At 41.5% G+C, this 14396-nt stretch overlaps 1 protein-coding gene across 2 annotated transcripts in view; it reads right to left on the bottom strand.

The window, feature by feature from the left end:
* Positions 1-14396, bottom strand: part of DNAH17 (dynein axonemal heavy chain 17) — a 14992541-nt gene that overhangs the window by 11636179 nt on the left and 3341966 nt on the right. The window contains exon 19 of one of the 2 annotated variants that reach the window (XM_085617471.1): positions 13401-13411. The exons of the other annotated variant lie outside the window; for it this stretch is intronic. Within the exon in view, the coding sequence (XP_085473597.1) occupies positions 13401-13411 (11 nt within the window). The remainder of the gene's footprint in view (positions 1-13400; positions 13412-14396) is intronic. 2 annotated transcript variants of the gene reach the window in all.

The following is a 14396-nucleotide window of genomic DNA, read 5'->3' as shown; positions in this document are numbered from 1 at the left end:
ATTTTTATTATAATACCCAACCTTATCCCCTATGAACGCACCAATCCCAGAACTAAAATTATTTTTCATCTTTGAAATGCTAAATACATTTATTTCTCTCAAAATATATTCTGAAATGTTCAATTATAACAAAATATTCTATTGTGACAAATTTATCTTACAAACACTCCCTCCCTACAATAATACTCTATAAAACAAAACACACACTCCTAAATGTATTTCTAAACCTTTCATTTGAATAATTTTTTTATTTTGTTTAAATTAATTGCTTTTTTAGATTACATTTTCATATAATTTATTTTTTAAAAAACCTTTTTCAAACACTACCCATCCTTAACCCTATAAACCCACCATCACACTTCTAAAATACAATATTATAATCATTTTTTTATATTACATTTGAAATGTTCAAAATGTATAAGAAAATTTACAATTTTTTATAGATTTTAATTTAAAATAAGTATTTTCCAAACACTACCCACCCTTATCCCCTATAAACCCAAAATCCCACTTATTAAAATAATTTTCTTATTAAAAATTTTAATTTTTAATTGAATGAAAAATTTGAAATTTAAAATTGTGTTATAAAATATTAAATTGTATATATATTTCTAAAACACTCCCCACCCTTATCCCCTATAAACCCAAAATCCCACTTATTAAAATAATTTTCTTATTAAAAATTTATTTTTTTAATTGAATGAAAAATGTGAATAGTTTTTTTTTTTTTATAAAATATTAAATTTTATATATATTTCTAAAACACTCCCCACCCTTATCCCCTATAAACCCAAAGCCCACTTATTCATTTTTTTTTCTTATTAAAATTTAACAATTGTAATTTTATTACAAAATTGATTTTAAAAATTATTTCATTAAAAATTTTAATTAATATTCATTTCTAAAACACTCCCCACCCTTATCCCCTATATACAAAACATCCCACTTATAAAATGTATTTCCTAATTAAAATGTAAATATAGCAATTTTGTTCACAAATTAAATTCGAATTCTACAAATATTTCTTAAAATATTTCATTTAAAATATATATTTTTAAAACACTCCCCACCCTTATCCCCTATACACCCAACATCCTGCTCCTAAAATTATATATCAAAATTAAAAATATAATATTAATATAACCAAAATTATTAATTTTAATACACTTAAATAAACATTTTCTAACACTTATAAACAATAAATTTTAACAAATAACAAAATCACAGAATACAATCCTTTTTCGATATTTTCACAACACGATATTATGACATTCGATATACTATACTTCGATATTTTAATACACATAACAATAGACATTTTTTACATCGATATAAAAAACAGAGATATTTTATTCCATCGATATTTTAACTTCGATATTTCTGTATATCGATATTAAAATTTCGAGATTTTGTCTACTCACCGCTACGAATGCCGTTTGCACAACCAATCATTTATTATCCAAAGATTTTGATACTTGAGCATTTGCACTTTACTCTTCTTCATTGTTGCTGCTAGTTATTGCACATATACTATGTTTTTTTAGAATCGTATAGCACTCTTTTTATAAAAGTATTTTAGCAAATGCACAGATGAAGTCATTTAAAAACCTAAGTGCTTAATCTGATCTGTCTAGCCCCGAAATCTTTGTATTTGAAAGAATGTTGAAATGAATTTTTTGTTCATACTGTTCCACTTTGTGAAATTATCATGTACTGTCGAACTGTCCTTTATATGAAATTAGAATTTTCCCCTTTTAAGTGAAGGGTAAATTGATAAAATGGATATATGTTTTTATGTGGAACTCTTCGGAGTTCCAAATCATAATAAAATAAATTGAATTGAATTGGGAGTACCAACAACTCTTGGCAATTGCAACCAAGGTGGAAGTGGAGAAAGGTCAAATGTCGGGACCAGCAATGTCCAAGAGACTCACCACAAGTAGGGGAGTCAGGGCAGGCCCGAGCAATCAGGGGAGCTTAAAGAATTCAAAGATGACCCTCAAGAGGGCCCACAGCCCGGCGGAACTGGAGTCGCAAGAGGATCCCGAGAAGCTCACCAACGAAGCAGGCCCAAGATGCAAGTGTTGCAGTGAGGACAAAGATCTTGGTCACTGGAGAAGCTTGAGGTTGGGGCTACTTGGAGCCCGAAGATCTTGGTGGAAGGAAGCCAACAAGCCTTTGCAACTGCAAGTCGACGCGGTGCATAGGGGTTTGGTTCCTGCAGCTCTGACAAGGGATACAGGCCTCAAACTTGGTGAGAGGACAGGGCAGGTCTCGTCTGAAGTGAAGAACCACCACTTGTGTTGCTGAGGCTTATGGAGTATGTGGGAGCCCAGGATCAGCAGACCGGTCAGTTTAGTTGTGGTGCCTGCAGATGCAGGGAAGTGACTCCTTCACTTCAAAGGAGATTCCTTCAGGTGTCTTGGATGCCGACAGGCTTTGGAAGGTTCCTGTTTGGTGCACAGGCATGGACGTAGCAGCAGATGAGCAGGGCGAAGAAATCAGGAGCAGCAGGTGTCGTCCCGGTTGCCCAGAGCACAGTCCAGCAAAGTTCAGAGTGCCCAGACAGTTGAAGAAGAAGTGGTGTCGGAAATGTTTCTAGTCCCACTACGAATCTGAGGACCCACAGACAGGTAAGCCCTTAAATACCCTAAGGAAAGGGTTGAGACGATACAGGGGACACTCCCCGAGGAGGGGCTAGACAAGGGGGAGGATACTCCTCTGTCCTTTGTCCTGGTTTGTACCAGAGCTGGAGCCAACAGCTCCCCGAACTGGTTTGAACTGGACAATGCATGGAGGGCACCAAGTGTGCCCCGCACACAGACTATTTGGTGCTGGCAAATGCTCCCACCCTGCCCAAATACACTAAATCCTGTCTGGGAGGTGGTCACACCTCCCTGTGACAGGATACCATTTGTTCTGCCTTCCTCTGCTTAATCTTGGCTCAGCAATAGTAACAATGGGGTAACCCAGTATCCCTCAGAACCTGGGCAATAACGTATAATATAAACAATTGGTTCTGTCGGGTACAAAGAATCTCTTTAAATTACTAGTCAAGTCATTTGTTTACTTACATGAGAACATCAAAAACAACACACATAGAACGACCATCCAGGGTATTCAGAAGTTTTATAAATTACCTCATTTATAAATACCCACATTGATTTGCGTGGCTGTCAGAAACAAAACATACAAGGAGTTGTAATTTGTGACAAAGTGAATATAGTGCTCAGTGACGTAGCGAGGGTGCAATATATACAGAGTGAATTTTTTGCGAAACTGTTGTTAAAAGGCCAGAAAAAGAACAACAATGTTTGAATAGCTCTGTAGGTTGAATGAATAAGTCTTGGAACAGAGTCTTTCAACTGGTCCAGGGAATATGTCGACGTTTCAACCCAGGGGGCATTACTAAGTTAGTCAATGTGGGTCTTCATCAGGACAAGTGGCGGACAGCCTATGGAAAATAAGGGTATTGGTCAAGTGTGTTGTAAAGGTGATTGGTATAACTAGTTTCGACAATAAGGCGGGAAACTCACCTAAAAAGCCCAATTGCAAACAAAGGGCGTGTGTATCTTCAAGAATTCGGACAGTTACCAAATTGTACTGTACTTCCAGGTTTAATCCAAAAAGGGGGGGACCCTATTAATGAAATGAAGCATGTTTAGGAAACCCAAGCGCTACGATTGATTAATAAAAGGCGATTGATTAGGTGTAAGCATACGCAATAGAATTGGGTAATGTGGGCTTACCCCAGGATGGATCAGTCATCCACGGTTACCACAGGTTAACAGTACCCAGGGAAGGAGAAGCAGCCTGTCCTTGCATCTCTTATGCAGTCGATTGCGTGTTTCTAAATAAAAGGTTAAAAAGGAAAATCAATTCCTGCGCAAAAGGCATCTGTACTCGTGGATAATCTGCCTCACACGCATGCTTACCTTTTAGTCTAAATTTATTTCGTAAAACCGGGGGGCCAAGTGGAGCGGTACAGGCAAGCGTCCTGTTACGTCCGTAGAAGTCGCGGCTATGCCACTCGACTGTAGTTAAGAACATGGACGCGTGTACGTTGCGTGGCGTCTGTGAGGCTGGTTGCTAGGCAACGCAAAATATCTTTAGCGTGCTCTGTCATGGAGAGTCTATTGCTCACGTACGTTACGTGGCATCTGTGAGGATAGTTGCTAGGCAACGCGTAAAGTATAGAACGTGCTCTGTGGACACGTCAATGTCTCGTTCCTCAGTGGATACGTAAACATCAGAAGGCGCATGTGAGTTACGTGGCGTTTCAATGCTGGTTGCTAAGAGACGCGTAACTATGTGACGTGCTAAATCAAGATGTAATTACCAGAGTGTCACAGTATCGGATCATTTCTCAAAGAATGCAAGGCCACATTCGCATAGATCTAACCACTAAGAACATCCTTAATTTTCAATTGGGTAGTTTTCTCTATAAACCCACGAAGTTCACAGATGTGTATCAAAGTGAATTACAACAAATTGCATATAATCAGAACACGGAATAGTCGCAAGATCAAAGTGCAGGATACACTAAACATTGGGTTGAGACATACAGTTTCTAGGGTATTGGCGGTATGTATCAAAAGTGGATTGCAGTTGATTACAGTGACATACATGTTATATATATTCAGAACACGGATTACTCGCAGTCTAATATATACGAAATCAAAGTACAGATTACACAAAACATTGGGTTGAGTCATATGAATTCCTAGGGTATTAGCGGTGTGTATCCACAGTGGATTACAGTGGGTAAAAGTGACATACATATATTTAGAACACGGAAGAGTCGCAGTCTAATATACGCAAAATCAGAATACAGATTAACCAAGACATTATTTTAAGTCACAACTCTCCTAGGGTATTGGAGCCAGTGGGAAGAGGAGAAAAGACCAAGATTGGCTAGGTTAGATTAGACCCCATCGAACACAGAGATGTGGGTCCCAGATGTGTGGAATTCCTAGCTAGTGCAGGGGCCTGAGAGGTTCAGAGTTGTCCCATCTGTCTTGTGGTCTCTTCTATCTCGTTCAACCCATTCTGTATTGAGTTAAGGGAATGAATCCATCTACATTCCTTGTAGTTGAGGATCCCAGAAATTGCACCTCCCCTTGGGTTTGGACAGATCTTTTCAATAATCCACCATTTTATGCTGTCTGGGGGGTGGCCGTGTGTCAGAAAGTGATCAACCATGGGTGCACCCTGTACCTTACATCTTATCCTACTCATATGCTGGAGGATTCTGGCTTTGGCTTTCTGAGTGGTTTGGCCCACATATATCAAGTCGCAGGGGCAAAGGATAGCATAAATGACATGGGAGCTATTACAATTTGTAAAGTGTGGTTGCTTCTATGTTTTACTGTTGTAAGTGAAAGACATTCCTTCTTGACATAGCTCACAGGCTTTACACTGTCCACATTTGTGATGTCCACTGAGTGCCGGTAATCCAAAGTAGTTCCTTAGATCCAGTTGATTAGGTGGTTCAAGAAATGCTCTGACAACAGTGTTCTTGATGTTTTTGCCTCTCTTGAAGGCAAAGATCGGGTCTTGTTTGGTCATGAGTTCGCTGGACACCAGATTCCAATACTTCTTGATGATTCTTTTGATGTCATTGCTCCGGGTGTTGAATGTCGTGACACAGACAATATTGTCTGATTTGGCATCCTTGGTCTTGACCTCCAACAGTTGGTCACGGGGGCAATACCAGGTGCGTTTCTTAGCACGTTTTAAAAGTCCTTTCGGATAACCTCTTTCTCTCAAGCGACTCACGAGGGTATCCGCCTCCTTGAAAAAATCAGTTCGCCTGGTGCAATTCCTTCTGAGTCGGAGGAATTGCCCATAAGGCAGGTTATCCCTCAGGTTACTGGGATGATGTGAATTGTACATCAACAATGTGTTTCGTTCCATTGGTTTCCGGAAAAGGTCACAGTACAGGAGACCATCTTCAACACGAAACGTGAGATCCAAAAAGTCTATTGATTCATTGTTATTTGTCATTGTAAATTGGATGTCATCAGATCTGGCATTGAGCCAGACATGGAACGCATTCAGCTCCTGCACATCGCCTGTCCAAACCATTATTACATCATCGATGTATCGTTTCCAGACTGTAATCTGGTTCAGATATGGATTATCATTACTGTATAGATGCTCCTCCTCATAATGATCCATGAAAATATTGGCCAGACTCGGCGCATAGGTGGCCCCCATCGCCACACCTTTGCATTGATAGTAGAATTGTTTCCTGAAGACAAAATAATTCTTCTTCATAGCGATCTCCAAGATCGAAATCAGGAAATCCGTCGGGATCCAATGGGGTCTCTGTCTTCCCTCAAGTGTGTTTCTGATCACCGTCAATGCCTTCTCCTGGGGAATTGATGTATACAGAGATGATACATCGAGCGTTACTAGCAATTGTGTCTGTACATTAAACGCCTGTCCCTCCAGAAGCTGTATGATATGCATCGAGTCCCGTACAAAGGATTTTGTTTTTGGGACCCATGGTTGGAGGAAATGGTCAATGAATTGGTTCAATGGCTCAAGTATAGATCCACAACCGGACACAATCGGCCTGCCCGGTGGTTTGGTTATCCGCTTGTGCACTTTAGGTAGTGTGTAAATAGTTGGGATCCGGGGTTCTTTTTTATTAAGAAAATCATGCTCATGTTGGCTGAGGAATCCGGAAGTCAATCCATCCTTCGTTATGTTTTCTATCAAAGATTTGAGGTTTGGCGTGGGGTCCCGTGGAGTAGGTTGATAACTTTCCCTGTCGCTCAATTGGAGGTCTATTTCTTCAACATAGTCCGTGGAATTTTGTAGCACTACGGCCCCTCCCTTGTCCGCGGCTTTGATGACGATGCAGTCATTATTTCTCAGCGAATTCAATGCAAGTTTTTCTTCTTTGCTGATGTTGTATTGTATGTATTTTCTCTCATCCAAGACTTGCATAGCTTCTTGGAGGACAATTTTCTCAAATGCCAGTATTTTTTCACTCATCAAGTATGAGCCCTGTGTGAAGGTGGAAATGGGTCTGAAGCAGGTCGCAGCCGGTTTTGGACTATATGTGTTTTTGCTGAAGTAATATTTCAGTCTGATTTTCCGAAAGAATTGTTGGAGCTCAAGTTTAACCTGGAATGAGTCCGGTATGACCGTTGGCACAAAGGAGAGCCCCTTGGCAAGGACATCCCTCTCAGCAGTGGACATAACATGAGTAGACAGATTAATTATAGGTTCATTTTGATCCAGCATTGTGTCTTTATTTGGTGGTAATATCTGTCTAGGCGCGCCAATCGACAGCTCTTGTGGTGTAGTCATGTTGGTGCTGGATAGGCTGGAAGTTGTCACATTGATGGGTGTGGTCATAGCATGTTCCAGTTCTGTAGTGCTAGACCCTTCACGGTCTGCCATCATAGGTGTGCCAATATTATTGTTATCAGTAACAGTGGGGTTGGGTCTACTCAGTGCCTCAATGTTATCACAATTAGCCCTCTGAGTTTCTACCATCTGTAGGTTTGCCTTCGGGTTGAAATTTCCATGTGTTTCCGGTTGATAGAAGCGCACCCGCGATGTTCCCTGCTGGGTATTCCTGCCCCTGTTCCATCCCCTTGGTCTTTCCCAATTCTGTGACCTCCCTCCTCCCCTGTTGGCCTGTCGGTAACCTTCCCCTAAAAAATGGGAACCCTGATTACCTTGGTAACTAGTGGAGGGTCTGTCGGAGTCGGAATCTGTGCTACTCCCTGCCGTGGAATCTGAGAATGTTTTAAACCTCCTCGGACCCTGTCTGCTTCTATTGGAGAAAAAACCCTGACTGTCCTGTTGATAGAAGTCATCAGACAAGTAAGGATAGGTTACATTTTTATCATAACTTCTTATGTCCTTTGCAAGTTTATCTAACTTCCGATTGAGTGTGACTGTGTTGAATTCTGCAAGAGTTTTTTCTGCTCGCTCTAGGGCTTCCCTAGCGTTTGAGAGGGCTCTATCTTCAAGGATCTCTTTCTTGAGGTCACGCAATCGACTGCATAAGAGATGCAAGGACAGGCTGCTTCTCCTTCCCTGGGTACTGTTAACCTGTGGTAACAGTGGATGACTGAACCATCCTGGGGTAAGCCCACATTACCCAATTCTATTGCGTATGCTTACACCTAATCAAGCGCCTTTTATTAATCAATCGTAGCGCTTGGGTTCCCTAAACATGCTTCATTTCATTAATAGGGTCCCCCCCTTTTTGGATTAAACCTGGAAGTACAGTACAATTTGGTAACTGTCCGAATTCTTGAAGATACACACGCCCTTTGTTTGCAATTGGGCTTTTTAGGTGAGTTTCCCGCCTTATTGCCGAAACTAGTTATACCAATCACCTTTACAACACACTTGACCAATACCCTCATTTTCCATAGGCTGTCCGCCACTTGTCCTGATGAAGACCCGCATTGACTAACTTAGTAATGCCCCCTGGGTTGAAACGTCGACATATTCCCTGGACCAGTTGAAAGACTCTGTTCCAAGACTTATTCATTCAACCTACAGAGCTATTCAAACATTGTTGTTCTTTTTCTGGCCTTTTAACAACAGTTTCACAAAAAATTCACTCTGTATATATTGCACCCTCACTACGTCACTGAGCACTATATTCACTTTGTCACAAATTACAACTCCTTGTATGTTTTGTTTCTGACAGCCACGCAAATCAATGTGGGTATTTATAAATGAGGTAATTTATAAAACTTCTGAATACCCTGGATGGTCGTTCTATGTGTGTTGTTTTTGATGTTCTCATGTAAGTAAACAAATGACTTGACTAGTAATTTAAAGAGATTCTTTGTACCCGACAGAACCAATTGTTTATATTATACGTTATTGCCCAGGTTCTGAGGGATACTGGGTTACCCCATTGTTACTATATCTGGATTAGTGCAGGCGGTTACCTGTGAGGGTTTTTTGCTCTCATTCACTGTTTTTTAAATCATTCACTTAATATCTTTACTATTGTAGTATGTCTGAAAAAGATACTCTGTCATATAGTGAAGATTACATTGCAAGGCTTATTCAAGATCAAGGCGCTTCTAACTTTTTTCTAGGATCAGATAGAGTTTCAGTAGATGTAGGACTGAATGAGAAATTGGCCAAAATCGAGAGATTGGAAAAGAAACTCATTAGATCCCGCCTTCACGGGCATGTACTAACTAAATATTTGCATGCCAATATAATTCCTAAAGGGCTGCAAGTCCGTAATGAACCAGCTATATTTATAGACGTCCCGAAGTTCAGAGAAGGGTTCAGCTTCGTGGCTAACAACTGCTCGCGACACTGGATGGTCCTTGGTGTCGAAACTGCGATTGAGTACGTCAAAAAACTCACGCAAGAAATAACTGACCTCAAGAAAGAGATCCTTGAAGATAGAGCCCTCTCAAACGCTAGGGAAGCCCTAGAGCGAGCAGAAAAAACTCTTGCAGAATTCAACACAGTCACACTCAATCGGAAGTTAGATAAACTTGCAAAGGACATAAGAAGTTATGATAAAAATGTAACCTATCCTTACTTGTCTGATGACTTCTATCAACAGGACAGTCAGGGTTTTTTCTCCAATAGAAGCAGACAGGGTCTGAGGAGGTTTAAAACATTCTCAGATTCCACGGCAGGGAGTAGCACAGATTCCGACTCCGACAGACCCTCCACTAGTTACCAAGGTAATCAGGGTTCACATTTTTTAGGGGAAGGTTACCGACAGACCAACAGGGGAGGAGGGAGGTCACAGAATTGGGAAAGACCAAGGGGATGGAACAGGGGCAGGAATACCCAGCAGGGAACATCACGGGTGCGCTTCTATCAACCGGAAACACATGGAAATTTCAACCCGAAGGCAAACCTACAGATGGTAGAAACTCAGAGGGCTAATTGTGATAACATTGAGGCACTGAGTAGACCCAACCCCACTGTTACTGATAACAATAATATTGGCACACCTATGATGGCAGACCGTGAAGGGTCTAGCACTACAGAACTGGAACATGCTATGACCACACCCATCAATGTGACAACTTCCAGCCTATCCAGCACCAACATGACTACACCACAAGAGCTGTCGATTGGCGCGCCTAGACAGATATTACCACCAAATAAAGACACAATGCTGGATCAAAATGAACCTATAATTAATCTGTCTACTCATGTTATGTCCACTGCTGAGAGGGATGTCCTTGCCAAGGGGCTCTCCTTTGTGCCAACGGTCATACCGGACTCATTCCAGGTTAAACTTGAGCTCCAACAATTCTTTCGGAAAATCAGACTGAAATATTACTTCAGCAAAAACACATATAGTCCAAAACCGGCTGCGACCTGCTTCAGACCCATTTCCACCTTCACACCGGGCTCATACTTGATGAGTGAAAAAATACTGGCATTTGAGAAAATTGTCCTCCAAGAAGCTATGCAAGTTTTGGATGAGAGAAAATACATACAATACAACATCAGCAAAGAAGAAAAACTTGCATTGAATTCGCTGAGAAATAATGACTGCATCGTCATCAAAGCCGCGGACAAGGGAGGGGCCGTAGTGCTACAAAATTCCACGGACTATGTTGAAGAAATAGACCCCCAATTGAGCGACAGGGAAAGTTATCAACCTACTCCACGCGACCCCACGCCAAACCTCAAATCTTTGATAGAAAACATAACGAAGGATGGATTGACTTCCGGATTCCTCAGCCAACATGAGCATGATTTTCTTAATAAAAAAGAACCCCGGATCCCAACTATTTACACACTACCTAAAGTGCACAAGCGGATAACAAAACCACCGGGCAGGCCGATTGTGTCCGGTTGTGGATCTATACTTGAGCCATTGAACCAATTCATTGACCATTTCCTCCAACCATGGGTCCCAAAAACAAAATCCTTCGTACGGGACTCGATGCATATCATACAGCTTCTGGAGGGACAGGCGTTTAATGTACAGACACAATTGCTAGTAACGCTCGATGTATCATCTCTGTATACATCAATTCCCCAGGATAAGGCATTGACGGTGATCAGAAACACACTTGAGGGAAGACAGAGACCCCATTGGATCCCGACGGATTTCCTGATTTCGATCTTGGAGATCGCTATGAAGAAGAATTATTTTGTCTTCAGGAAACAATTCTACTATCAATGCAAAGGTGTGGCGATGGGGGCCACCTATGCGCCGAGTCTGGCCAATATTTTCATGGATCATTATGAGGAGGAGCATCTATACAGTAATGATAATCCATATCTGAACCAGATTACAGTCTGGAAACGATACATCGATGATGTAATAATGGTTTGGACAGGCGATGTGCAGGAGCTGAATGCGTTCCATGTCTGGCTCAATGCCAGATCTGATGACATCCAATTTACAATGACGAATAACAATGAATCAATAGACTTCTTGGATCTCACGTTTCGTGTTGAAGATGGTCTCCTGAACTGTGACCTTTTCCGGAAACCAATGGAACGAAACACATTGTTGATGTACAATTCACATCATCCCCGTAACCTGAGGGATAACCTGCCTTATGGGCAATTCCTCCGACTCAGAAGGAATTGCACCAGGCGAACTGATTTTTTCAAGGAGGCGGATACCCTCGTGAGTCGCTTGAGAGAAAGAGGTTATCCGAAAGGACTTTTAAAACGTGCTAAGAAACGCGCCTGGTATTGCCCCCGTGACCAACTGTTGGAGGTCAAGACCAAGGATGCCAAATCAGACAATATGGTCTGTGTCACGACATTCAACACCCGGAGCAATGACATCAAAAGAATCATCAAGAAGTATTGGAATCTGGTGTCCAGCGAACTCATGACCAAACAAGACCCGATCTTTGCCTTCAAGAGAGGCAAAAACATCAAGAACACTGTTGTCAGAGCATTTCTTGAACCACCTAAACAACCGGATCTAAGGAACTACTTTGGATTACCGGCACTCAGTGGACATCACAAATGTGGACAGTGTAAAGCCTGTGAGCTATGTCAAGAAGGAATGTCTTTCACTTACAACAGTAAAACATAGAAGCAACCACACTTTACAAATTGTAATAGCTCCCATGTCATTTATGCTATCCTTTGCCCCTGCGACTTGATATATGTGGGCCAAACCACTCAGAAAGCCAAAGCCAGAATCCTCCAGCATATGAGTAGGATAAGATGTAAGGTACAGGGTGCACCCATGGTTGATCACTTTCTGACACACGGCCACCCCCCAGACAGCATAAGATGGTGGATTATTGAAAAGATCTGTCCAAACCCAAGGGGAGGTGCAATTTCTGGGATCCTCAACTACAAGGAATGTAGATGGATTCATTCCCTTAACTCAATACAGAATGGGTTGAACGAGATAGAAGAGACCACAAGACAGATGGGACAACTCTGAACCTCTCAGGCCCCTGCACTAGCTAGGAATTCCACACATCTGGGACCCACATCTCTGTGTTCGATGGGGTCTAATCTAACCTAGCCAATCTTGGTCTTTTCTCCTCTTCCCACTGGCTCCAATACCCTAGGAGAGTTGTGACTTAAAATAATGTCTTGATTAATCTGTATTCTGATTTTGCGTATATTAGACTGACTCTTCCGTGTTCTAAATATATGTATGTCACTTTTACCCACTGTAATCCACTGTGGATACACACCGCTAATACCCTAGGAATTCGTATGACTCAACCCAATGTTTTGTGTAATCTGTACTTTGATTTCGTATATATTAGACTGCGAGTAATCCGTGTTCTGAATATATATAACATTTATGTCACTGTAATCAACTGCAATCCACTTTTGATACATACCGCCAATACCCTAGAAACTGTATGTCTCAACCCAATGTTTAGTGTATCCTGCACTTTGATCTTGCGACTATTCCGTGTTCTGATTATATGCAATTGAGAAATGATCCAATACTGTGACACTCTGGTAATTACATCTTGATTTAGCACGTCACATAGTTACGCGTCTCTTAGCAACCAGCATTGAAACGCCACGTAACTCACATGCGCCTTCTGATGTTTACGAATCCACTGAGGAACGAGACATTGACGTGTCCACAGAGCACGTTCGATAATTTACGCGTCCATGTTCTTAACTACAGTCGAGTGGCATAGCCGCGACTTCTACGGACGTAACAGGACGCTTGCCTGTACCGCTCCACTTGGCCCCCCGGTTTTATGAAAGAAATTTAGACTAAAAGGTAAGCATGCGTGTGAGGCAGATTATCCACGAGTACAGATGCCTTTTGCGCAGGAATTGATTTTCCTTTTTAACCTTTTATTTAGAAACCCGCAATCGACTGCATAAGAGATGCAAGGACAGGCTGCTTCTCCTTCCCTGGGTACTGTTAACCTGTGGTAACCGTGGATGACTGATCCATCCTGGGGTAAGCCCACATTACCCAATTCTATTGCGTATGCTTACACCTAATCAAGCGCCTTTTATTAATCAATCGTAGCGCTCGGGTTCCCTAAACATGCTTCATTTCATTAATAGGGTCCCCCCCTTTTTGGATTAAACCTGGAAGTACAGTATAATTTGGTAACTGTCCGAATTCTTGAAGATACACACGCCCTTTGTTTGCAATTGGGCTTTTTAGGTGAGTTTCCCGCCTTATTGTCGAAACTAGTTATACCAATCACCTTTACAACACACTTGACCAATACCCTCATTTTCCATAGGCTGTCCGCCACTTGTCCTGATGAAGACCCGCATTGACTAACTCAGTAATGCCCCCTGGGTTGAAACGTCGACATATTCCCTGGACCAGTTGAAAGACTCTGTTCCAAGACTTATTCATTCAACCTACAGAGCTATTCAAACATTGTTGTTCTTTTTCTGGCCTTTTAACAACAGTTTCGCAAAAATTCACTCTGTATATATTGCACCCTCACTACGTCACTGAGCACTATATTCACTTTGTCACAAATTACAACTCCTTGTATGTTTTGTTTCTGACAGCCACTCAAATCAATGTGGGTATTTATAAATGAGGTAATTTATAAAACTTCTGAATACCCTGGATGGTCGTTCTATGTGTGTTGTTTTTGATGTTCTCATGTAAGTAAACAAATGACTTGACTAGTAATTTAAAGAGATTCTTTGTACCCGACAGAACCAATAATCTTGGCTCAGCAGCAGGAGGGCAGAAACCTGTCTCTGGCCGGCAGCATCCCTAGCTTGCTGTCTGGGTTTGGAAGACTGGTACCAGGAGCATCCAGGAGCTTTACGGTGCATGGAATCTCTCCTACATTGTTTACGGTGTGGGGGTAGGATTCTAACTTGTTTGATATCAAACATGATAGGATTCGTTACAGCAAGTTTTGGAATGGTCATCGTGTAATGACGCAGTGCCCCTCTATAGGTCATATGGCTGTCTCACTTACAACCTG

The sequence above is a fragment of the Triturus cristatus genome, chromosome 7, assembly GCF_964204655.1.
Source record: "Triturus cristatus chromosome 7, aTriCri1.1, whole genome shotgun sequence".
Lineage (NCBI taxonomy): Eukaryota > Metazoa > Chordata > Amphibia > Caudata > Salamandridae > Triturus > Triturus cristatus.
The sequence above is the reverse complement of the archived record's forward strand: the minus strand, read 5'-3'. Positions and strand labels throughout refer to the sequence as shown.